At 36.8% G+C, this 26,425-nt stretch overlaps 2 protein-coding genes and 1 pseudogene across 3 annotated transcripts; 2 read left to right on the top strand and 1 right to left on the bottom strand.

The window, feature by feature from the left end:
• Positions 1 to 2,001: 2,001 nt before the first annotated feature.
• Positions 2,002 to 3,871, bottom strand: LOC113108064 (ornithine carbamoyltransferase, mitochondrial-like; annotated as a pseudogene).
• A 614-nt stretch (positions 3,872 to 4,485) lies between these two features.
• On the top strand, positions 4,486 to 13,831 carry LOC113108733 (X-linked retinitis pigmentosa GTPase regulator-like). Its single transcript, XM_026272018.1, has 14 exons — positions 4,486 to 4,568; positions 4,993 to 5,118; positions 5,216 to 5,308; positions 5,390 to 5,452; positions 5,689 to 5,847; positions 5,949 to 6,098; positions 6,198 to 6,353; positions 6,657 to 6,812; positions 7,374 to 7,498; positions 7,633 to 7,887; positions 8,532 to 8,724; positions 8,986 to 9,056; positions 9,193 to 12,805; positions 12,973 to 13,831. Exons 1-14 carry the CDS (start codon positions 4,538 to 4,540, stop codon positions 13,326 to 13,328), a joined length of 5,547 nt encoding a protein of 1,848 aa, XP_026127803.1. The 5' UTR covers positions 4,486 to 4,537; the 3' UTR covers positions 13,329 to 13,831.
• Positions 13,832 to 14,323: 492 nt separating this feature from the next.
• On the top strand, positions 14,324 to 24,113 carry LOC113108731 (sushi repeat-containing protein SRPX-like). Of its 2 annotated transcripts, XM_026272015.1 has the most exons (10): positions 14,324 to 14,475; positions 18,765 to 18,812; positions 19,162 to 19,353; positions 20,354 to 20,530; positions 20,627 to 20,753; positions 20,896 to 21,017; positions 21,703 to 21,882; positions 22,171 to 22,304; positions 23,305 to 23,426; positions 23,655 to 24,113. In XM_026272015.1, exons 1-10 carry the CDS (start codon positions 14,409 to 14,411, stop codon positions 23,830 to 23,832), a joined length of 1,347 nt encoding a protein of 448 aa, XP_026127800.1. In that variant the 5' UTR covers positions 14,324 to 14,408; the 3' UTR covers positions 23,833 to 24,113. The 2 variants fall into 2 exon arrangements, with proteins under 2 accessions (XP_026127800.1, XP_026127801.1); XM_026272016.1 differs by lacking the exon at positions 18,765 to 18,812 and having other exon boundaries at positions 14,336 to 14,475.
• The last annotated feature ends 2,312 nt before the right edge of the window (positions 24,114 to 26,425 follow it).

Genomic DNA, 26,425 nt, shown 5'->3' with positions numbered 1-26,425 from the left:
GAAAATGGAAAAATGATGTGCCTTAGGGTACTTAGGCAATATAATTTATTTTATTACATTTTTCCTAAACCCAAACAAAACAGAGCAAACTGTCCTTCAACCCCAATCCCAACAAATATTTTTTTTAATTTTTTGGTTGTCATACTTTCATAATTTTCATCTGCTCAAGCAGAACGTTAATGTCATCTTGTGTTTAGGCAAGGTATCTCTGGCTCAAACCAGCTAAAGTTAAGGTGAGTCAGTGCTATTACAAACCTAAATAGCGAACTGTTCTCGCATCATATACAGTGTAGATCAAAAACACATAAGCTAAGGTTTATATTTCAGTGCCTCTCCATATTAAACTAGTTAAACATATATTAATTTTAATCGTACCCTGCGGTACATGAACAATTGATGCAGGATGTTATCATCAATGATTGTGACGATCGAGACTTCTCCAGCTTGCATTGTGATCTGTAAACCCTCGCCTCAAGTTACCCACCATATGTATTTTATAATATTTTATATGTCCCTCCATGGAATATTTAATTCCCACTTGAATGGTGGCCCTTCTGTGCCCAAAATTGAGCAAACACATCATGGGACAAGGTTTTCACCTGTTTAAATACAGTCTATGGTTTTCACACATGTCATTATTGTTAGACAGTGATCAGCTCCGTTTGTTTGTCTGAGGGAGCAACAGTAACTAAGGAGGGCGGAGCTTACTTATAGGTCAATTATCTAGTGTTAATAAAAAAATTACAATGTTTTATTTCTTATTTGTCTTTTTATCTTGAAGTCATGTCTGAAACCCAATTCAGTATTTACAAAAATGACAGTTGAGGAGGGTCAAACAATGTTTAGATGAGATAAGATCACAGCAAGGTTTCAGTTTAAATAAATGTAAGTTACATACCAAGTCATAGAATGGGAAGCTGAAACACCTTTGCAATGACGAGAATGTCTCGGATGATTTCGAAACCTGTTTTTCTGCTCTGCAACGCAACTAATTTCCACCCTTCTTCTAGACTCTTCTCTGTCTCACCCTGAGAATCACTTGTTCTCTTTTACCATTTAAGAGTACGCATTGCAGAAGTGATTTCTTAGTACAATAACATTGTCTCTTTTTCATGCGGTGTGCCTTCACCTAATTCAGTTGTTGATAGTTTCACTCACAGTCTAAAAACTTCCCAGCCTAAACATCCTTTGACTGTATTGCACATCAGTTTGATCTCACACTGATCTGATACTGCTTAAAAGGCAGCAGTCAAGACAGAGAAAGGTCACAGTGATACTAAAAAATGGAGAATTGCTGAACCCACATTCGTGCTAAAACACATGCATATCTTATTATGAAATGATCAGTAGCATAGCCATAACATGAAATACCATAGTGGATTTAAATGCCCATGCCCACACATAACCACCTATTTACTTTAAATCACGTTGCACTGCTGGACTATTTTTGCCTTGTAGAGTTAGACATGCAAGGTATGACCTAAAAGAGTGCATCTGTTATGTAAAATGTTAATAAGCAATTTAAGGTGACATATAAGCCATAATTACAAAGAAACCTAAAAAGACACAATGAAAGTCTTATAGAGACTGAATATGAGCGATTGTTTTTCGCTCAGTGCATTTTTTTTAACAACATAACCCTTTATGTTGTTAAAAAAAAGTTAATTGCAGTGTCCATCCAACCCTTTGTAATTTAAAGAAATCTGAATATACAAAATGTGATAAACACATACTAGTATTTCTCACAATGTCACAGCGCCCTCTATAGGTCTTAAATGTATTTGCGTCACTGAAATTCAATATTTTAATTTTGTAAAAAGTATTTTTCACACATTAAATAAAAGGATTTTATCATTTAAAACAATTCTTTATTTCTGAATTTCCTCTTTCTTTCTAAAAGCCTCCATTGGCCAAGAGTGACAAATATGATAATTTACAATTATAGATGCAGACAGATGACAGTATTCTGTTTTCAGTGCTGTATTCCCACATTTTTTTTTATTATTCAAGTTTGGGAATTTGTTGCGTATAGTCTGTCAGGATGCACACTATCAAATCCGGTGAAAAATACATACATATTATTAAAACTATTACTTTTATACATAAAGGCATTAACAATACTCCAATTTTTTACATACAATTTACCATGATGGTCCACTTGCGGATCTCAACCTCTGTGAACACAAGGGAACGTGGTGAGTAGAAAACTTCATCATCTATGATGATGGTGATGGTGCAAAAATGTCCAGTCTGGTGCCGCCACATTTCCTGTCTGTTAACCAATCAACAGAAACAGTAAAACTACCTAAATGGAATTAAAAGTCTGTCTATTTACCAAAATAGACTAGATTAGACCAAAAGAAGTTAATGGAGATTTCTCTACATGCATGGTAATCTGGTAACCTTGGAAATCTTTTAGTCTCTTCTTCTCCTCCTCCTCCTCTTGGCTCATGCTCACCCAAGTGTCAGTAACCAGTAACCACACTGCTGTCCTGTGCTGCCTCCATTGGATCAGGAATTCCATCAGGAATTACAACTTGGTACCAAACTACAGCATCGATATCACAATTAGGGATATTGTAATTGCTTACTGTGAATGAGCTAGGGATAATAAAAAAACATCATACAATATCAAGATGTATTGTGTTTTTGAAGAAAATTGTTAAAGACAAATAATCATTTCACATACTCTGTCAAATTAGATTATAAAACATTACATTATAAACATTATAAAAAGATGCTTAATTAAATTGTAGATCTTATGAGTAAAGTTGATAATGACTTCTCAGTCTATACTTGCTTAGACAGAAACTGAGCCTCTTGAGGGACGTTAGAATCTGGCTCATAACCCTAAAGACAAAAGGTTAATTTAAAGAAAAAAAGGGAATTGTTCTATATGAATTTAAAAAACAGATCTGAAGAAGGTGGACCTTGGGTGAGGCCACTTTTAGATTGACACCTAGTTTAGCCAATGACAACATAAAAGAGTGAAGAACATTGATTCCATCACCTATCCAAGCCAAAGTGAGGCCTTTTAATGAGCCATAGTGCTCCTGTAAGAGTTAAAAATAACATGTGAGTGTATGCACTTGAGTGAATGTGTGTATCAGTGAGTGAACACCTGAAGTGTCAATAGGTTATCCAGAACTTGTAAAGGGTGGTTAAGTCAGATAGGTAATTAAATGATAGGTATAGAAGCGTCTATATCCAGATGCTCCACAGATGAGTGACTATACACCCGAGCCAACACAACATCTGCCAAACCCGAGAGCACCCTGCCATACAAACACACTCACATTTCAGACCATGTTAAGGCCTCAGTGAATTTTTTACTACGTGGTGTTTACAGTGTGTGTGAATTCAGACCTAGTCATTTCTGTGGTGCTCTCATTGACTCCTAGATGAATATCCTGGGGTGTGACAAAACATGGATGGCCACCCAATAGAGAAAACCATAGTGAGAAAGAGAGCTTGAGAGAGACACTGTCTTTTTGTTCTCAAAAAACTTTTGTTCTGTACACATTTATCACTCTGTGGACATGAAATACACATGATACTGTTGGATAATTACTTGAGCATAAAAAAACAACTCAAATACCCTATATAAAAATAGTCAATAAAATAAGATTTTAAACAACATTTTTAATTTCTTATAAAGTAGATTGTATGAATTCATAAATTGTAAGAGAAGTGTATTTATATATTTTCAAGAATATATTCCAAACACAGAGATTACTTAAAATGGTTAAAAACTCAAATGGAACAATCTAAAGAAAACTATAAAATATAAGAAAATACTCTTTTATCAAGTCTTTTTCTTTAAATTTTTTTAAAGCTTAATGGATCAGCTAGTAACTTTCATTACATCCATGACTTTGTAATTATTCCATTCTCTAAGCATAATGAAATTTTAATAATTCATATTATAAATGAAAATTATTATACAATGTCATTCAAAAATTTTAGACAGCAGCTAAATTTCCGACTCACCTAAAATTCCTGCTTTGGCAACATTTTGCAAATTTAAATATATTCTGTTTTTGGAAGCAAATGTTTTACTGACATGCATGGCCTATACATACAAAGTGGCACAGGCAAATCAAATCATTTCCACGAGGCGAGCTCCCTGCCATGCAGCATTGAGGGCGTGGCATACAGGATGAAAAGGGGTGGGACAAGGAACTGCGTGGTGGTGAGTGACAGCTCTCGTACTCTTTTTTTATCCCAGCCGCTTCCACAGTTCCTGCCATTGTGTGAACCCCCCCCCCCTATCTCTCTCTCTCCCTCTCTGTCTGTCTCTCTTTCTCTCTCTTTCTCTCTACACCTACGTTGAAATATTCCATTAATATACTATTTGTTTCCCTTCCTCATTAACCAATTAACTGTAAAGTTACAACAAAGAGCAAACCCAATTTAGGTTTTTCTTTCTTTTTTCGGCTGCCAGGGTAACGTTTACTTCCGGTTCAGCTGTAACTCTTCAGCAGGGAACAGCTTAAAGTCCAGGAATGTCATCTGCAGAACAAACGGGTAGGAGGTGATGACAGGAGAAACAGACACAGAAATACCAGGTAAACTAAGCCTTTATAGCTTTATAGCTATAGCCTGTCTGTCTGTCTATCTATCTATCTATCTATCTATCTATCTGTCTGTCTGTCTGTCTGTCTGTCTGTCTATCTGTCTGTCTGTATTCGGTCTATCTCTCTGTCTGTATATCTGTCTATCTCTCTGTCTGTCTGTCTGTATAGTTATCTTTCTATGTAGGTGAGTGTATTTTACAAGCACGTGCTTGTAAGACTCCCAGTATGTGACACCATAATCATGTCTTTGAGCTCCTGGAGCATTACCCACACACAGGCTATTCTGGGAAGCTGGAAGCTTTCTAAGGATTTAAACGGACCATCTTGCTGAGCGTGTGGAGGTTTGCTCTTTGCTCCATGTGAACAACTGTTACTGAGGGCATATGTTGTCCTGAACTTATATGTTTTATTGCAGAAACAGGTGCTGTATTCACCTTTGGAAAGAGTAAAATAGCGAACAATGTACCCAGCAGGTTATGGCTAAAGAATGATATACCTGTGCACATCTCATGTGGACAGTCACACTCTGCCTTTGTAACAGGTTGTAATCTAATCTCTGTATATTCACCTTGTCATTTTGTAACTGTAGCTATATTTTGTAAAAAAAAAAAAAAATCTCTTTAATTATCTATTTTCAGAGCAGGGCCGTTTGTTTGTGTTTGGAAATAATAACAGAGGTCAGCTTGGTCTTCGAACCAAAGGACCGGTGAATAAACCAACCTGTGTTAAAGGTGAGACATAGACATGCATGTGTACTGTTTTATAAAGATCCCACTCAGTTATCTTATTCAACTTTTTATTTGTCGACCCAGTTCTTAGAGGGGAGAGAGCTCAGTTTGTTGCCTGCGGGACTGATCACACACTCGTAAGCACCTGTATGTAATGCCTTTTATACAGAAGCAAACTGGAGTACAAAACTTTTGCAACATTATAAATGACTTAACTGTCACTTTTAATAAATTTAATGAGTTCTTGCTCAATAAAATTTTTAATTTCTAAAATAAAAAGTCTTATTAACCCTTAGCTATTTTCTTTTGAATAATAGCAGTTTATCCCAGAATTGTGAGGAAGATGAAGTAGGTAAGTGAATATATCTGTGGGGTTTCTCCAGCACAAGGGGACATTTTTGCAGCTGGAGGAAACAGTGATGGACAGCTGGGATTGGGCCACTGTAATGACAGCGTTTCTTTCCAGCGGCTCCACCCCTTTTGTGACTATGTTCCAATCAAATTGCTCTCTGCAGGTGGCCACACCTCTGCTGCGCTTACAGGTCACAATGATATGCAACTGATTTTTTTCTATACTACATATAAACCCACTATTACATGTGCATTGATAATTGATATGCATTTAAATAATAAATCTTTTTAGAGGATGGCAGGCTGTTTCTGTGGGGTGATAACTCTGTTGGTCAGCTTGGTTTGGGGAATGAAAGTCATGCCTTATTGCCTAAAGAGCTGAAGCTGGGACAGTCCATTCAGTGGGTCTCATGTGGATATAGACACTCAGCTCTGGTCACAGGTGAGCGCTTATCAATCATCACTATTCACAAACATGCTGTTATTTATTTTTGAGGAAGCACCTGGCTAAATAAATTGTGGGGAATTTGGTATGTTTCAGAAAATGGGGATGTTTTCAGTTTCGGGGAGAGTGCAGATGGACGATTGGGTCTTTCTGCTCATCAGCTGGCCAACCACAGTGACCCTCAGCGAGTGGACTCTCTGCACGGGGTTCTGCAGGTGGCCTGTGGAGGCAAACACACGCTAGCACTTACAGGTGATGGAAATATACACAACAGTGTCCTAAAAACATTTGGACACTTCAATTGCATCAATTTCAATCCATTACATACATTTTATTATCCCCTAGATAACAAAATTTCAAACCAAGTGGCATTTAAAACTGAAATCAAAACCACGATATGTTGATAGCTAATGTAGTTACAAATGCAAATAAGTTTACAAATACTTTTTAAAGACGCTGAATGCACACCATGTGATATCATACTCTTAAATTGTCTTTCCTTCCCTTTTTTTCTCTCATTGTTTGTTTTGATGTTTTTAACTCTCTTTCCTGTAGAGGATGAGTTATATTCTTTTGGCCGTGGGGAGTTTGGGCAGCTGGGGTTGGGGACACTTATGTTTTTAGCAGACACACCTGTTGCTGTTGGCCACTTCAGGAAAGGCAGGGTCACTCATGTCACATGTGGTGAAAACCACAGTGCACTAATAACAGGTAAAATATACACACTGTTAAATTAAAGCTATCAGAGGATTAAAATAATTAACTGTGATTATTTGAATCTTTTCTGTTGTTTCTGTTGTTTGTTAAAGTGATGAACCTATGGTATTTACTTAAATTTGCATCTTAAAATTTGGTCATACATTTTAAAATGTGGTGCATTCAGTTTTTAATAAGTGGTATGTAGTAAGTGGTTTGCAAATAAATTAAGCATAGTGCTTGTTCTGGCAGGTCACTTGAGTCAAGCTTGTATTGACTGACTCTCAACTGATCCACAATACCTATCATGACATAAAAACTATTTTCAGTATTATTCAGCAGCTGTATTGCTTTCTCAGGAGCAAATTACCCTTCTCCATCCCCAGCCCCTCCTTTTGTCAACTTTCCTCTAGTTATTTTCATACACATTCCATTATTTTAGTTAACATATAACAGTTCAAAAAATGAACATATAGTTTATGTAGGTTATATACACATTTGTGGATTATATAGTTATATAGTATTTAAATATACGCATTCTCTGTTTTTTTTTTTTTTTTTTTTTTTTTGCTTAAGACAGTGGTCTTCTCTACACATTTGGAGATGGCCGTCATGGGAAGTTGGGCCTTGGAGATGAGAACTTCACCAATCAGTTCAGTCCAACTGTATGCCAAAGGTTCTTTGATTACTCTGTCGTGACTGTAAGTTCTCTGATACTTCCTTATCATGCTCATGTTTTCCTATGTATGTTGAACTATGAAAATAACACATGAAACTGTGTAGTTTTGTAGTTACTAAGTTCTGTGTTTATAATATATGTGCATTTGTGCTGTAGGTGGCATGTGGTTCCAGTCACATGCTGGTGTTCGCACGGCCACGGCAACAGGAAAGTGAAGAAGTTTGTTTAGAGGATGAAGATGTTACCTACTCTTACCTGGACAGGTGTTACACCTCAATGTTACAGGGGCAACCTTTAGAGCATATTCCAGAGCCAGCGCCTGCTCTGTTCTCACAACCCACCTTTCTCCCCTCATCTCTTCCAACGTCTCACCGCTGGAGCCTATCGACACGTGCGAGACGAAGACAGAGGGTAAGAAACGGACCACTTGAGTTAAACAAGTTAGGTATTAGACATCTTGTGTTCTATATGGGTTCTATATGAGGGTCACATTAAAACTGGCTTGGAAACGTATTTCTTTGCAAATCATGAATATATATTATTCTTTTATCATTTCCCTGACTCAGATTTTTAATCTTAAAATGAGAAAAATCCATCATAAACATTATTGCAGAATAGTGATAATTTTAAAATCTAAACAAAGAGTGACATAACATAACAAATGTAATATATATATATATATATATATATATATATATATATATATATATATATATATATATATATATATATATATATATATATATATATATATATAATATTAAAGTCAAAATATATATAATATATAGATATAAAGTTGAAAATAAAGTTATTTTCATATAGTTAATGTATTACTTTACCAAGGAGCATGATGAAATATGTAACTTGTGATGTGTATTGAAAACAAAGAAACATCAAGGTAAATACAGAACACTTTTATGTGTCATTTAAGTCAAACTGTCTATTTATATTATTACATTATATGTGCAAAATTATGAAAGTAATTGTATGTGACATTCTGAATAGAAAATAAACTAATGAGAGTGTAAAAATAAGTTTTGTGTGTGGTGTTTCAGGAGAACTCATCTGCACAGTTTGGCCCAGAATTTAGCAATCTTCCTCCTCCCACAACTGGCTTTACTGCACTAGCCCTGACAGGCAACATCTTACAACCCAGATCTCCGACAGACTCTCCTAAATGCTTCAAAACTGAAGCCTTTGTGGAATCTGCTTCTACCTCAGTCACACTGCCTGCCAGGACAACGCCACGTAAATATATATATATATATAAATATATATATATATATATATATATATATATATATATATATATATATTTTTTTTTTTTTTTTTAATGTTCCCCCAAGACCTCTCTTTATCCATTTATAAGCTGTCCATGATTAATTAATCACTTTGATTAACATAGCAATTACATAGCAATTAGCTATGTATTCCCTAAATGTAGCTGTACATGACCCAAAACACAACATGATTGTCAGTAATGACCAGCTGTCTTTCTTGTGAATACAGTCACACAGATCACAAAGAATGAAGAGGACTTCCATAGTGTTGGAACATCTGAAAACAGCATATCGGACAAGGTGCACAAAAGCTGTGTCACTGGACTCAAGATGACAAATTTAATTTTTGAAAACTATTTATAATATGTATAATTGAGTTCAATGTATATTGTATAATTAAAGGGCGTTATGTCTGATTTGACAGACACATGAAGAGAATAAGCATTCTGGGATGGTGGAGAGTATACCTCAACGGATTCCACCCACCAAAGAACAGGCTGGTTCTGTGTCCCATTCATCAGTGACAGAATCTCCTCTATCGTGCAGCTTAAAAAACAAGAAGCCCAGGTCCGGAGATCCAAAGAACCCTGCCATGGCGCAGGAACATTCTTCTGTTCTAGCATCAAGAAGCAAAAAGCAATCCAAAACATACAACAAAACTCTCCACAGTACAAAAAAAGTCAGATTATCTTCAGATAGATTGTCAGCTAAGGAAAAGGAGGGAAGCAGTGAAACATGTAGTACTTACATTGATCCAAGGGACAAAACTTCAAATGCAGACAAATATAGTAAAGTTAAAAACCCAGATTCCAGAGGTCAAGAGGTCACTGCTCTTGCTGAGATGGAGAAGAAGACCAAATCAAGTCCAATTGAAATTCAAAAGACTTTCTCCAGAAGTTCTCCAGTTCAGGAAGTTGAACAAGTTAGAACATTGCCCATAAAAGTTCAAGAGGTGAAATCTCTCAAAATCAAAGAGATGGGTATTCCAGTAGGATCAACAAAAAGGGTCAAGACCCCAGTCAAGGATCAAAACATGCCCTCCGGCTCCACAGAGGTTAGCAAAGTTGAATCAACACCTCAGGCAGAATCTGAAAGAGACATCAAGCCATCCCTTGGAAATGCTCAAGAGCTCAGATCAACATTGATCAACACACAGGAACAGGGAAACTCAACACCAGTCAAGATTCCAGCTAAAATGCAAAGCACCTCAAAAAAAGAAAAAGAAAATAATGATGTTGACACAGAAGAAAGCCTAAGTGAACCAAAGAAGGTTACACCAAAGAAAACCAAAAAGAAGGGATCAAATATGAAAAGAGCCCCGATGTCAGAAACAGCACCCAAAACACCCGGTCCTCTATCAGTTTCTATACCCACACGAATATCTAAAGGAAAAAAGGGAAAACCTTTGGAGTCTAAGAACTCAAGCTTGCAGCTTAAACATGCAATGCCAGCACAAGAAAAAGTAGAAATCAAAAGGGAAGATGATAAAATACCTCAGAACTCTGATATATCATTTCCCTTAATAAAGAACCAAAAATCAGGAGGAACTGCAGAAAAAAGCCAATCAGCTTCCAACTTGCAGTCTGATCAAAAAAATAGTCAGTCACCCACTGATAAAGTGCTTACTGCACAGAAACATGAATTTCCATCTATTAAAAGCTTAGCTCCAGAAAGGGACCACTCTTTTTCCAGTTTATGGTCCAATAACCAATCAGCAACCAATAAGTCTTCTACCACCAAAGAAACCGAATCATCATCTGGTAAATTATTAAGTCCATCAAGTGCATCATCACAACACAAGCAGTCACCACAAAAAAATAAAAAAATTGCCAGAAAAACAGTTGAACCTAAAGAGCCAGACAGGATGCCACAGGCTGAGCAGGGCATTATGGGTAGTGTAGTATCATCACTAACAGCCATGGCTACAGCAAGTGCTGAACCACTACTGATAAAAGCAGCTGAAGTTCTTTCTGAAACTCAACCACAACCAAGTATTGAGATGTCCTCACACGCATCAGTATCCAAGGAAACATCAGGAAGAAATATCCTGCTAGAACAGGAAGTGGACAGCACAGTTCAGGATGTATCAGCAATTATGGAAAGGGAAGACTGCATAATCAGACAGCAGAGTGCACAAGATCAAAATGAGCTAGTTTCAGATGAAAACGAAATGTGGGTGAGTGGTGATGGAAAAATAGAGGAAGAGGAACATGAGAAGTATGGTGAGACAGAAAGAGAGGGAGAGGGAGGTGAAGAAGAGAGTCTCACTGAGGAAGAAGATGAACTTGATGAGGTTGGGCAGGAAGAGGAGGATGATGCTGTTGAAGATGAAGAAGGAAGAGAGAGTAAGACTTATGAAGATAGAGGAGAGAGTGCTCAACAGGGAGAGGAGGAAAATGAAGAGGAGGGAAGTGAGGCAGCCAGAGAGGAAGAGGATGACAACAATAGTGGACAGAGCAGCAAGAGTGAAGGAGAGATGAGTAAAGGGGAAGAAAGTGGAGATGAGACTGAAAGAGAAGAAGGAGAGCAGAGTGAGGATCAACAGAAAGAGGAGAGTGAGGAAGGAGAAACTGATGAAAAGGAGGAAGAAGATGAAGAGAGTGGTGGTGAAGAAAAGGAAGAGGAGAGGGAGAGCTGGGATGAGGGGAGTGAGAGAGAGGTGGAAGAAGAGGAGAAAACAGATGCAGAGGAGGAGCAGGAAGGAGAGAGCAGTAATGAGGAGAAAACAGATGAACAATCTGAAAGCGACAATGAACAAAAGAATGAGAGTTCAGATGAACAGGAAGGAGAGAGTGAAGAAAAGGATGAGAGTGAGAGGGAGGAAGAGGAGGAAGAGAATGAGACAGTGAAAGGAGACAGAGGACAGGAAGAAAAGGGGGAAGAAGGGAGCGAAGAAGAGGATGAGTTAGGAAATGAAGATGAGGAGGAAAATCAAGAAGAAGGGAGTGATCACGAAGAGGAAGAGGAAGAAGAGAGAAGAGATCAGGCAAAAGAAGAAGTAGGAGAGAATAATGAAGAGGAAGAGGGTGAAGAAGACAAGGAAGATAAAGATGGGGTCACAAACAAAAGTGAAGAAGAGGAGAGCGTGAGAGAAAAACAAGAGCGACAGAACGAGGTGGAAGCTGAAGATGAGGAAAAAATGTCAGAGACAGATGTAGATGAAGACGGAGAAAAACAAAAAGGGAAAGAACAGCTTGAGGAAGAGGATGGAGAAAAAGAAGAGGACAAAAAAGAAGGGGAAATGGATACAGGTGAAGAGAAGTTTAGAGAAGAAGAGAATCTAGACACGTTAGAGACACGGGACACAGGGAGAGGAGATGAAGATGATGAGACGGACAAACTGAATGAAATGGAGGAAGAAAATAATGAGGAAGTAGCAGAAGAGGAAGAAACAGACCAGAAGGAAAATAATAAAACAACAGAGAGAATTCAAAGGAAACAGACAGAAACTAATGAGGAAGAAGAGGAGGGAGGTGAAGAAGTAGAAGAAGATGAGGAGGAAGAATCTGAGCAGGAAAACAATATAAAAACAAAGAAAAACAGGAGGAAACAGAGTGAATCTAGTGAAGTGGAAGAGGAAAGTCAGGAAGAGGAGGAAGAATCTGAGCAGGAAGAAAATACAAAAACAGAGAAAAACAGGAGGAAACAGAGTGAATCTAGTGAAGTGGATGAAGAACAGGAAGAAGAGAGTGGAGAAGAGGAAGTAGAATCTGAGCAGGAAGAAAATAATATAAAAACAGAGAAAAACAGGACGAAACCGAGTGAATCTAGTGAAGAGGAAGAAGAAAGTGAAGAAGAGGAGGAAAGATCTGAACAGGAAGAAAATATAAAAACAGAGAAATACAGGAAGAAACAAAGAGAATCTAGTGAAGAGGAAGAAGAAAGTGAGGAAGAGGAGGAAGAATCTGAGCAGGAAGAAAATATAAAAACAGAGAAAAACAGGAGGAAACAGAGAGAATCTAGTGAGGAGGAAGAACAGGAAGAAGAGAGTGAGGAGGAGGAGGAGGAGGAGGAAATAGGGCACATAGAAAAGAATATAAAATCAGAAAGTAGTGAAGAGGAAGAAGAACAGAGTGAAGGTGACGAAGAGCAAGAGGATGAAGAAGAAACAGAGCTTGAAGAAAAGAATAATAAAAAGATAAACATGGAAGTTATGAGGAAGAAGAACAGGAAGAAGAGGGTGAGGAAGAGGGGGAGGAAGAAATGGAGCAGGAAGAGGAGAATTTAAAAACTGAGAAAAATGAGAGGAAACGAAGAGAAACTAGTGAAGAGGAAGAAGAACAGGAAGAAGAGACTGAGGAAGAGGAGGAGGAAGGGGAAGAACAAGAAAGTGAGGAGGAAGAAGAAGGTGAGGAAGAAGAGCAAGAGGAAGAAAAGACCAAAAAAGTAACAAAGCAGAGAGCCAAACCAGATGCGTTGCCTTCGCGCAGACAGATGAGTGCACAGAGAGACAGACAGAAGACTAGACAAAGACATCAAAAGGATGTTAAAGGAAAGAAGCAAACAGCTAGTGGTGCTCAGGACCCTCAGTTCTGGAACAATGTCCTGCCACAGTATCTAAACCTTAAATGATCCCAAAGTGTTCAGCGCACTACAAACACAGTCACCACCCTGAACATCTGACTGTATATGGAGAGTTCACAGGCCTAGACATTTGAAAAGTGTTGTGGTTCAGTTCTTTAAACAGGGAAACACTAAATGTGTTTGATGGATGTTGAAGAAATGAACGTATTATGGTTTGAATTCTGATTTAGTATGATACACATCCCTTAAAGGGCTGGTTGTTACTTGTTACTCACGTCTTTATGGGGATTCTTGAATATTAAGTGCCTTGACTGAAATGATTCCAATCATATTCAATTATATATTGTCATAGTGTTATATGAATGTTAATTTTCAAGCACAAATGCGTGAAGTATTTATTTCTGTGTACACAAAGTAAAATAAACCACTGCGTTGGTGATTTTTTTTTTTATGTTACTGTTCTATTGACATTCCTTTTCCAAGACCTGGTCTGTCATTAACAGCATACCAGACTTACTGTAAATGATTACTGCAATTTAAAAGTGCAAGAGAACAGACAGTCACGCACCTTCATATTATGATTTAACTCTAAAGTTAATTCTATTTTGCTCTCAAGAGCAGTTGCTAAAGAAAAGAAAAAGTGTGTTGGTTTCTTTAGTGAAGAAATTACTGTATGAAGTACAATGTTCTCTCACTCTGAATTTTGAGGTGTTTAGATGTATACAAAGCTCTTACGTGAAATAAATCTACTACACACTTCCTTAATCTCAAATTCTAAAGAAAATCTGTTGGAATTTCTATCTACATTTGAACCAAAAGTCTCCTACGAGAAAAATTGTGAATTGATCTCCAATAATAAATCATGAATAATAAAAAGGAAATTTAGCTGTGACTTTAGTTTCCAACTTTTAGCCTACTTTTTGGTCTCGCTGTAATAAACACTCATAACAGTGCCATACACAGTCGATCCATGTAGAGCCAACTTGTCCACGCGCCGCTCTGTGCGCACGCTCGCGCTGGATGAAGAGCTCTCGTATTTCTTGAGAGGAGGCGGGATCGGGTTTGCGCTCTTGATTCTCGCCTAGGAATGCACCCGAGGTGTCCCAGCAGATCCTGGACTTCCTAAAGATGGACACCTGGATGTGTGTGTACATGATAGTGGGACTTCAGCTGTCCGGGAGTTTCGCGTATGACGGTAAGAGAGCCATTCAAACGGTTCCTGTTGAGTCCCGCGCTGTGAGATTTGATAAGTCAAAATGTGTTTGTAGAGCAAGACTGATTTAATTAATTCAGAGTTAAGCAAACATCAGAAAGAATAAAGTGTTTGTGCGTTTATGAGTTTCCCTATGCTGTTTCTGCAAGCTTTCCTGTATTAGGCACAGTATATTACAACAGAGCTCAGAGTGTTTACGTGGACGCTTTTGGGGCTGTTTGGGGGGAAAGAAGGGGGTAAATTCTCTAAATCCGGGGAAAATACACTGAAGTCTTTCATATGAAAAGGCACTGATGATTTGTCACCGCTAGGACACTGCGCTCCTGGATGATTTGCTCAATACTGATGAGTCTGACCTCAGCTTTTGAATGCATCGTCTTTAAGACCATGTGATTACCGACATAAATAATGTAACGTCTTCTGGAAGTGAGTCAAAAAAGCGCTGGGATGACTGTCAGAATTTGCAATATTTCCAAAGAAGCAGACATGTTCAGTCTTATAGCTATTATATGCTATATACAGTAGCCTATATCATAGCTATATATACTATAGCTATTTCTCATTCATTGAGAGTATATATTTGAATAATTTAGATAACTTTAATCTTTAATACCTCGCACATTTAAAATTTACAGTTTATTAATTATCCTCTCATTTAGATAATTTTGACCTTTAATAGCTTACATATGAACAGTTTCCTCACTATCCTTTAAGTTAGCAAGATAGAGACTGTACATATAAAAAAAATGTACGTGCCTACTTAAGAGAATTATATTTTTTCTTGATTGTGTTTGTTGAGTCATTTGGAGGCCAAGTCAAATCTTGCATCTCAAATAAATTGCTTATGTCAACAGAATAAAATATCAATCATCAAAATTTGAAACAGTGACATTGGATATGCATTACAGAAATTCTGCATGCAATATCTGGATCAACTAGTACTAAATCATTATTATGCTGGTGTTGTCCCGTCCCTCAGGCTTTGACACACTGCTAGATAGCTGTGTCTGACTCTGCCAGAAGGATTTTTAATTTTTCATCTTCAGTTAGCATGGGGTCTGGATTAGATGATTTTTGGAAATATGCCTCTGATGTTTTGATATTTTTCACATTTTAGGGGGAAAACATCTTTTTGTGTTCAGAGTTGCAGACTATGTCCACATTTCCATTGCCAGATATGGTTGCTTGATGCCTAATGTTTATGCAGAACTCATGCAACATATTCAGCTAAATAAGAGCAAAAAGTTAAAATCAACATGGAGGGGTTTGAAGCATTTTAATCTGGTTTATGTTTGTATCATGCTGGTTGGCTGAGGGCTCGTTTTTGGGGTATTTTGTTTATTAGTAAGAACAAAAAGTACACATTGCTTCCAAAAAACATTGTTAATATTCCAGCAGAAGCAGGATAAATCCCTTTAAACTTTTGGTTTCTCTGTCCAAGATTTTTTGTTTTGTTTAGAGAATTAATTAAAAAAGCAAAGAGGCTTGCTTGGACTCACTGAGACATGTTCAAGAAGCTGCAGAGATGCATGTGTTGTGGTGGTATAACTAATTGCTATATTAGCAGTTAATCTTCATTTCGAGGACTGTTAGAGTTCAGGACTGGAAATGTAATTCAGTATAATGTTGACTGTGTGAGGTTGTGGCTCATGTCATTGGGTTTAGATTGTGGTTGTGGTCCAGATGTCAACTGTAAATACACTGGAGGTCCAATTAGCAAGTATTGTCAGACTCGCATATTGGATTTATTTGCATGTGTAAAGTCAGTAAAATAAATTAAGTTTTACAACGTTTCGGTGAATTGCCTCAAATGCTGTACATTGTTTATTCACAAAGACTGGGTGGCTATTTGTGTTTGTGTATATTATGGCCTTGTTAACACAAACACAGATTTATGCTGGCTAAAACATGAACCCGTTACAAGATTAAGACAGTCCTGACATGAAAACCAATATCAGTGTATTTCATGTGCTTTTATGTAGTTGTAAACTACCCACATACTCAAACATGATTTTTTTTCAATCTGTCTGAACTAATTGTTTTGACTAATGTGATAAATCAGTATTAGCTCTAATTTACAAGAATCTTTTAAGTGAGCTAGCTTGTTGCGTATGAGAGAAAAAAAAGATCTTAAGTTTAGAAATGGACCCTGTTGTTGTTGTTACATTGATATAAAACAATAGTTTCAAAATAGAGAAAGAAAGTTCATCAAGACAAACTTTGATCTGGATCTTTGAAAGGTACTGTTTTTGTTCTAAGGTGTTATGGACGATTGATAGGCCATTGTGCGGTGGCTGATAGTTGGACATGAACATAATAAGTCTGTGCCTGATGTCAGACTGTAGAATGAGGTGAACTAACTTCCACACACACATGAGTCTGTGAGGCTGGAACTGTTGCAGACACTGAACAGAGGGAGCCTGAGGGATCACACTTTCTGATGACGTCCATCCAAGAATGAGCCGTGTTTAAGCTAAACATTGTAGGAGTTGTGAAATCTTTTGTGATCTTCAGGACTGGGGTAAAACAGAAGGTGCAGCAGAAGCTATATGGTTTAGTTACCATAAAGTTTTCTTAAGTGGAAACTCCCATTTTATATCTGTGTGTGTGTGTGTGTGTGTGTGTGTGTGAGAGAGAGAGAGAGAGAGAAACTGAGCCAAGTTAGTTGAGTATTCTAGGTTACACAACATTATGCTGAGCTTAACAGAATGGAACAGGAAAACTCATCTGCCAAATGGAGCAAACACACACACCTACACACATGATCCCTGTGGAGTATTTTCCATGATAGAAGTTGGAAAACTGTGGTCTTGTCATGATTCGCCTCTAGTTCTGCATTAACATTGTGTGTACGTGTATATGTGTGTGTGTGTACTGGTGAGTCTCTTGAGTTCTTGTTACTGCATCATAGGGAGCTTTGATCTAACTTGCTGTGTGATCTGCCATCCACACACTTACACACACACACACACACAAACGACAAAAGAACAGAACTAGAGGGAATAAAAAAGCGAATAAGCATCAATTTATATGCACTGAATACAGGCTCTTGTTTTTTGTGTTTGATCCCAGTCTAAGAGGGCGATCTGTGGTTTAATGGAGTTTTCCATGTTTTTTTGAAGCTGGCCTTGTTTTAAGTTTCTGGATCACTTACTTTCAGATTGCAGTAAGTACAAGACACAGAATTAGATGGAACAGAACACCGAAACCTATTTCTGTTGGAGAACATTCATGTTTTTTTTTTCTTTTTCTTTTTCTGCAGCATGATTGATGTAAGTTGAAATTATACGTTGACTGTTGTAAAAGAGCTTCTGTCATGACATTCAAAGTAAATAAGCGTTGTAAAATTAGCAGCTACTAGTCTGGCCTCTGAATGAAGCCATGCCAACATCTATTCCATCTAGTCCTTCCGTGCAAAGCATGATATCCTAATATAGTGTTATATGTTATTTTATTTGGCTGCCATTTTCACTGCATCGCCATGTGACACACTGTAATTCAATACATTACCTGCAGGGGTCCTTGTTGTATTTCATGTCATGTCATAAATGCAACAAACCCAGATTTCAGATGTTAGCAATATAAACCTCAGAGTTAAAAAAAAAAAAAAAAAATCTGTAATAATAATACAAATATAATTGCAAGAAAGTTAGAGAAAAAAAAAATTATAAATTTATAAAGTTAAAATGTTCACACTGCTAAAAGACAACGTTTAAAAAGAGAAGTAAGATATAAAGTTTCAAAAGAAATACAAATAGGGGTCGGTAAGATTATATAAAATAAATATTTAAAAAAATCTTAATATTGTAACTTATTATTGCTATTTAAATGAACTCTTTTCTATTTAAAATGTCATTTATTATTTAAATGAACTCTTTTCTATTTAAAATTGTATTTATTCCTGGGACGGAAAGCTGAATTTTCAGCAGCCATTACTCTGGTCTTCAGTGTCACGTGATCCTTCACAAATCATTCTAATACGTTGATTTGCTGCTCAAGAAACATTTTTTCATTATTATCAGTCCTGAAAACAGTTCTCTTGAACAGACTTTTGGACGGTGTATACAATTACACATTTTTATTCTGAGGTTTCCATATGTTAGCAAACTGAACTAAAAAATACAACAAGATATTACAACAAAAACCAAACGGTGGTTTGCTTTGTTCTAATACATCTACTCACAATACAAATGATTCTAGCTGAGCTGAATCTGATATTCTGCGGTAATGCCAACTCTTTCTTGCTTTTGCTGTCCTAAACTGTTTTGCAGGCTCTGGATACTGGCCATACACTGATGATGAAGATGTGCGATACACAGGTGAACACGTGCAAGGACATACTTCATTAAATGCACATACTGATCTCAAAAACCCATTACACAGAACTTAAACCCATCTTCTCTCAGTAAAGCACTCTTACCAAATCATCATAACACATGAGCGCTGCTGTCAGAACACATACATTCACAACACAGCGGACACATCTCTGACTGCCTGCTTAGGCCTCAGGCCTCTGAGTGCTTCTTCTGCTACTGTGGCTGTGCTTCTTTATCTGTGTTCATGTTTCTCCATGCATGTCTGGATCGTCAAGGTAAGTTTTGGTATGACTCGGTGTCTTTCTTCAGTGTTCTTGCGTATACGTGTGTGATAACGTGTGTCTGATTCTAGGTGTTCCATGGTGTGCTCCAGTGAAAGTGAAACATGGTCACATCAGCTGCCAGACACCACGCAGAGAACGTTATAACAATGTTCTGGGAACTCGCTGCAAGATCCGCTGTAAGACAGGCTACGAGATGCACGGCAGCAGCGAGATCCTCTGTATGGCCAGCAAACAGTGGTCAGGAAACTACGCTTGCAGAGGTCTGATATTGACAGTCACATATAAGATCATATTGCACATGAATGCTGACTCACTTCAGCGATTAAGATGAATTAGTGCATATTCAGTTCTATATTTTACTGCAGTTATTTTGCAGACATTACATATTCACACATTTTTGTTATTTTTATTTACTTTTTATTGTTTGTTCATATACACTACCATTTAAAAGTCTGAGCTTGGTAACATATTTAGATTTTTTTTTTTTAATAAGTCTCTAAAGCTCACCGAGGCTGTATTTATTGGATTAATACACTGTAAAACAGTAATATTGTGAATTTACAATAATTTCATTTAAAATTTTAATTTATATATTTTCAAATGTAATTTATTCTTTTGATGGCAAAAACACATTTTCAGCAGCCATTACTCCAGTTTTCAGTGTCACATGATCCTTCAGAAATTATTCTAATATGCTGATTTGATGCTCAAGAAACATTTCTAACTATTGTTGCATAATGTTTTTGTGGAAACTGTGATTCTTTGATGAATAGAAAGTTCAAATGAACAATTCTTAATTGACATTTCTTTACTCTCACTTTTGATCAGTTTAATTCTTTAAAAAAAAAAAAACGTAAATAAATAAATAAAAATAATAAAATACATAAAAAGACCCCAAACATTTGAACAGAAGTTTTATTTTTTATTAAGAGTTCTAGTTATTGGTAAACTTAAAATTGTTTTTCAATTTGCTTTATTGATTATTTTGATTAGCAAATTGCAGTTTTATTAATTTGTTTAGCCATGTGCTGAAAGTTTGATAGCTTTATTAATTTTAAGCATTTACTGATGCTCAAATTATTATTAAGTGTCACAGTTGGATCCTCATACCTGAAGGCATCTCAAGACACAACTTAGCACTACTCACAGCCCGCCACATGTTGATCAGCAGCTGTATGACACATGGTTTGATCTGGATTGTCATTAGTGATTGTCCATGGATAATCCGTTTTCACCAGGGCATGAATTATATGTTTACAGAGGTCCGCTGCCCTAAACTGGCCATGCCATCTAACGGAGGTTATAAGTGTTCAGATGGATCGTACTTCAATTCCCGCTGCCAGTTTTTCTGCTCACCAGGGTACACGCTTCGGGGAGACAACAGTGCCACCTGCCAAAGCAGCAGAACGTGGAGCGGAGGCAACAGTGTGTGTGTGGGTGTGTAAAATGGTCATTGAGAACTCATTATTCTTGATTTACAGATATGAATCCATGACATAGTATTAAGGCATGAAAATGTATTTTGTGTTTCAGATGTGGATCCCCCAGTTATTAAGTGTCCTAATATAAAGGAGAAGACTGCTGAACCAGGAAAGCTCACTGCCAAAGTGACTTGGGACACACCAGAGGGCAAAGACACGGCAGACGGCATCCTGACAGAGTCAGTGCAGCAGTTTAATCCTCAGCATATATGAAATTAACCATGGCACTGGGCAAATTCAGTTCACATTTAAATCTAATCAGTCAAATAAATTTAATCCAGATTGTTGTTGTGAGAAAGAGACTGTTTATTTGTGTTGTAGTGTTATACTGAAAGGAAAGTCGTCAGGCTCACACTTTCCAGAAGGGAATCATAAATTATCATACACTGTGTTTGACCGTGCTGAGAACAAGGCGACCTGCAGGTTCAATGTTCGAGTGAGAGGTGAGTTCTCTTGAAACTGTAGCTTTCTAAGCTACCAGTTACTCATATTTTAAGAAGTGAAAATACAGCCAAGCAGTTCTTTAAAAGTGCTTAGCAAACTAATAGCATCTAAGAAATGTTATTTACAAAACCTCTGAAGCTTTTTAAATGCAGCAACATCTATTTAAATATACAGTACTGTTCAAATATTTGTGGTCGGACTCGGTAAGATTTGTTCATGCTTTTGAAAGAAAACTCTTATGCTCATTTATATTTCACTTGGTTTGAGTTGAACGGTAATGTTTTGAAAAATTACTTTAAAATAACTGTTTTTATTTGAAAATATTTTAAAATGTGATGAATTAATTTCAAGATTCTTGGAAGAATAGACAGTTCAAGAGAGCATAATTTATTTAAAAATGGAAATCTTTGTAACATTAATATATTATAAATATATTATACTGTTGATGTAATGTGTTAATTTTATGCATCCTTGCTAAATGAGTGTAAAGTTCATAATTTTGAGCAATAGTGTAGCTATCAGATTATATAATGTAGGCAACTGAGAAAGCTAAATCGTTTTGAGAACAGGGAAACTACTCTCACATTACTGAAAAATGTCATTGGTTTATTTAGTTGCAGAACATTGCATAATACACTGCATTGCATTGACACACAATGTGTGTGTGTTGTGTGCATGTTGCAGTGCGTCGCTGTACTCCTCTCTCTGTCCCTGACAATGGCTGGATGAAATGTGACAGCGCTGGTGATAATTACGGTGCCACGTGTGAATTCCGCTGTCTGGGCGGCTACGAGCTCAGGGGCAGCGCTGCCAGAGTCTGCCAGTTTAACATGGAGTGGTCTGGCCTGGAGACTTCCTGTGCTCGTACGGATAAACACATTAACACCTCACAAACACCTGCAATCAGCTTAGAAGAATTCCTTGCATTATACATTATACCTCTTTATATGTAAGATTACATAGCACTCCTCAAAGAATTATGCTGCTGATTCAGGTCAAAGAGTTAAATCTAATATTGAAGGCAGATTGTTAGAATAAACGATGGCAGAATTTTCATGACAGAATTATTAAACCTCATGTAAAATTCATGATCTTGCTCTTCCTGTCCTGCACTCTGATGAATAACATCGTAATCATTTGTTTTATTAAAAGCCATGAATATTAATGTTGGTGTGCGATCTGCTGCTGCATTACTGGACCAGTTCTATGAGAAACGGCGCATTCTGATCATCTCTGCCCCCTCAGCTGCCAATCACTACTACAGATTCCAGATGACTAATTTACAGGTATCTGCCTTTTTATTCTCTATATATTATTTGTGTGTGTGGGTGTGTGTGTGTAGATTATTTTTCCACATTTCTACGGTATAATGAAAAACAAGTTTTAAAGGGTTTTTATTAATTACATATAAATGTATTTGTGTGTAATTTATTGACAATGTTAACAATCATTTGTACAATTAAGAAATAAAAATAACAATATATCATTTAAAATAATGAAATGTAAAATTTGTTTATAATTTAAATGTGAAATGTATTTAGTAAATATTTAATATTAACTTGTACAAATTATGGTAAGTCAAACTGAAACTATGTGCAAGTGCACTGAGGGCAAAAGCTGCTTTAAACACAAAGGATGTTCCCACCAAATGTTGATTTAATGTAGTTAATGGAAGTTAAGAAAATCTATGACATTAATTTTGACAGCATCCTCATTTTACAGCATTTTACACACGTGCCTAAAACTTTTTAACAGTTCTGTAGCTTTGCAGGTAGACTTCTTAAAGCATCTTGGACATGTTTCAACAGTTCTTCTGGACTGAGTCTGTCTCAGTTTGTTCTGTTTCCTCAAGTTATTCCAGACAGACTGGATGATGATCAGATCAGATTTCTGTGTGGAGCACTGGCTGTTGTCAAGACAAAATTCTCACTGGAGTATTACAATTTATGGCAAAATGTATGTTTTGAAATGTAAAATGATATTTCCCACTGACCTACAGCAGCAAAAGATTTTTTGACAAAAGAATTACTGACTTAAAACCACTTTTAGTCTGTGAAAATAATAGGGTTCTAATAATTTTGGCCAGCACTGTAATATTAAGATGATTATATTTTAATACTGAAATGATTGTTAGATTCATCTGTTATATAAATAGAGAGAGAGAGAGAGAGAGAGATGAATGATGTTACAATACTTTGTAAGATCATACATATAAGCAACTAAATTGGAATGTTCTGTATTGTGTGTGTGTGTGTGTGTGTGTGTGTGTGTGCGTGTGTGGTTCAGCATGCCCAGTGTGGTCTGGACTTGAGACATGTGACCGTGATTGAGTTGGTGGGCGTTTATCCAGCTCAGATCGGCCGCATCAGACACAGACTCATTCCTCCAGGACTGGCTCTACAACTCAGGTACTTCATTACTATATTTCAGTCACTTACAGTCCTTAGCTGACACGGGGCCTGGTGCGAGCTAGGGAGAGGGGCCCCCCCTTAAAGCATGGGGCCCGGTGCAACCACACCAGATACCTCAAGGACAGCCCTGATAATACTAACAATGATATACAAAACTACTTTGTATATCAACGTGTAGTGCATTCATCCCAATAGTAAACAGTGTGTTTTGTTTGTGTGGGGCAGGTTGCTGCTGCAGCTGTCTCAAAACTCATTTAACTTGGTGCTGCTGGACAAACAGGGAGTGGATAAGCAGCGCTACACTTTCCCCATCACAGCAGCAGAGATCTTTACCACCATTGACACGTTTCCCCTCCGCACTGAGGAGGCCATTCTACAGAAAGAGGCTGGACAGAGCTGCTAGATGTATATACAGTACACACATCTGTTTCTACTGGTTATAAAGCTACCAAACTACAAGAGAGAGTCTGTATTGAGCTGCTACATCTTATCACATACTGAAAACATACATACATGGACACACATCTCTAAATATGAGTCTCTGTTGTTGGTCTTTTTTTATATTGCTCTACTCTATTTTATTTGTCTGGTGTTTCTATTTATGTCAGAGTAGACAGTCTACTTTTCTTAAGAAATACTGTCAAAGCAATATTAATGCAATAAAGGCCTGTTTGATGATTGACATTTGAGAGCATGGGACTCAGCTTTCTTAAAATGCCAGTCATGTTTATCTTGGTTTCCTGGTTTGTTACATAATCATGCTCAAATTGAATCGAGTACAACAGAGATATGATTAATATCTTTTCAATTTATTATGTGTGGAATGACATATTAAATGTCACAGTGGTAAAATAGTTTAGGGTTTTATTAAAATTTATATAAAATTTTATATAAAGAATTATATATTAAGCATATTTTTATTTATTAATTATATTTTTATTTAATATTAATTAGGTTTTAATTTGACTTTGGTATAAACTAGTTAAATGCAATAAAAAATAAACTGATCTTGGCCTTAAAAAGCTTTTTAAAAGTCAGTGGAAGCTATTTTGTTGCCATGTGAAAAACTCTTGTAGACCACTGTGGACATATATATATATATATATATATATATATATATATATATATATATATATATATATATATATATATATATATATATATATATATATATATATATATATATATATGCAAAGGTTGTTGCTTAAGCTGTTGTGGTATTCATTCACACTTTTTCTAGATTATTGTGTAGAGTGATTTTTTTAGATGTAGAGCGTTTTTTTTTTTTTATTTTAATCCTGATACAAAATGACCAGCTAAGATTAACTGACTAATCATATCAGCAGCACACGTGGAAGTGTGAATGAATACTAGTCAGGTGAAATCATTATCATAATAATTGTAAGAGCAGACTGGTTGCTATAAAAGGAGGGAAGAAGCGTTTCCAATCATTTTGTTCTTGTTAGCAATGGTAACCTCCATAGAAACGTGCAGTCATCATCGCTTTGCATCAGTTTGGCCTCACATGCAAGGAAACTGCTACAAAGAATATTGTACCTGAAAGAACCATTTACTGGATCAAGATCTTCGGGGAGAGAGGTTCAACTGCAGTGAAGAAGTCTTCAGGACGTCCCAGAGTGTCCAGCGTCTTCTCCTGAGGAGTCTGAGAATCGTGTCTCCAGCAGTGCAGGGACCGCAGCAGGTCGGTGTGAGAGCATCTGCAGATACAGTGAGGTCAAGACTTTTGGACAACGGCCTGGTGTCAAGAAGGGCAGCAAAGAAGCCACTTCACTCCAAGAAAAACATCAAGGACAGACTATAATTCTGCAGGAAGTACAAGGATTGGACAGCAGAAGACTGGTGTAAACTTATTTTCTCGGAGGCTCCCTTCCAACTGTTTGGGACATCTGGAAAATCAATTGTTTGGAGAAGAAAAGGTGAATGCTAGCATAAGTCCTGTGTCGTGCCAACAGTGAAGCATTCTGAGACCATCCATGTGTGGGGTTGCTTTTCAATCAAGGGAGTGGGCTCTCTCATAATTCTGCCCCAAAACACTGCCAGGAATAAAGAATGGTATCAAAACATCCTGCAAGAGTGACTTCTTCCAACGATCCATAAGTGATTTGGTGATCCGTGCATTTTCCAGCATGATGGAGCACCATGTCGCAAAGCAAGAGTGAGATCATTACATTGAAATCTTGGTTCTGTGGCTAGACAACTCCCCGATTCTCAATCCCATAGAGAACCTGTGGTCAATCCTCAGAATGCACGTGGACAAGCAAAAGCCCACAAATTGTGGCCCAGAAGCTAATTGCAGACATTATGAAGAAGAAGAAGGGTAAATTAATTTAATTATTATATATAATAAAAACCCTTTAAAACTTTTATGCTTGTTTTTCAGTATACCATAGAAATGTGAAAAAATAATCTACAAATACTGAAGTAGCAGACTTTGCAAAACACAAAATGTCACTGCCAAAACGTTTGAGTTTTGAGAGCAATGTATATAAAGAAAGTGACCTTTTGTCACAAATTTAAAGGGGAAGATTTTTTAGATTAAAAAAGAAATCTAAATATTAGATTGATTTCTGAAGGATCATGTGATAATCAAGACTGGAGTAATAACTTGAAAATTCTGCTTTACTTCCACATAGAAATGAATTACATTTTAAAAAATCGTAATCGTAAAAAAAAAGAAGTTATTTTAAACTGAAATATTTCACATTATTTTTACGCCATTTTTGATAAAATAAATGCAGCTGTAGTATTTGGACCAATCAGAAACACAACTATTTTTTATATAACAAATATCTAATGCCCTCTCATCTAACAAAAGGGTCTATGGACACTTCCCCCAAAATGCAACTCAAAAAAGGCAGAACAGGCCTCTGGTTATCATTGTAACGAAGACACACATCAAGATAAGATTGTTTTACAACTTGAAGGAATGTAGTTTTCACTCTGAATTCACTTTGAAACAGACAGATGTACCCTTG

This window comes from Carassius auratus, chromosome 9 (assembly GCF_003368295.1).
Source record: "Carassius auratus strain Wakin chromosome 9, ASM336829v1, whole genome shotgun sequence".
In the NCBI taxonomy this organism is placed as follows: domain Eukaryota; kingdom Metazoa; phylum Chordata; class Actinopteri; order Cypriniformes; family Cyprinidae; genus Carassius; species Carassius auratus.
Note: the sequence above shows the minus strand (reverse complement) of the source record. Positions and strands in the feature narration are given on the sequence as shown.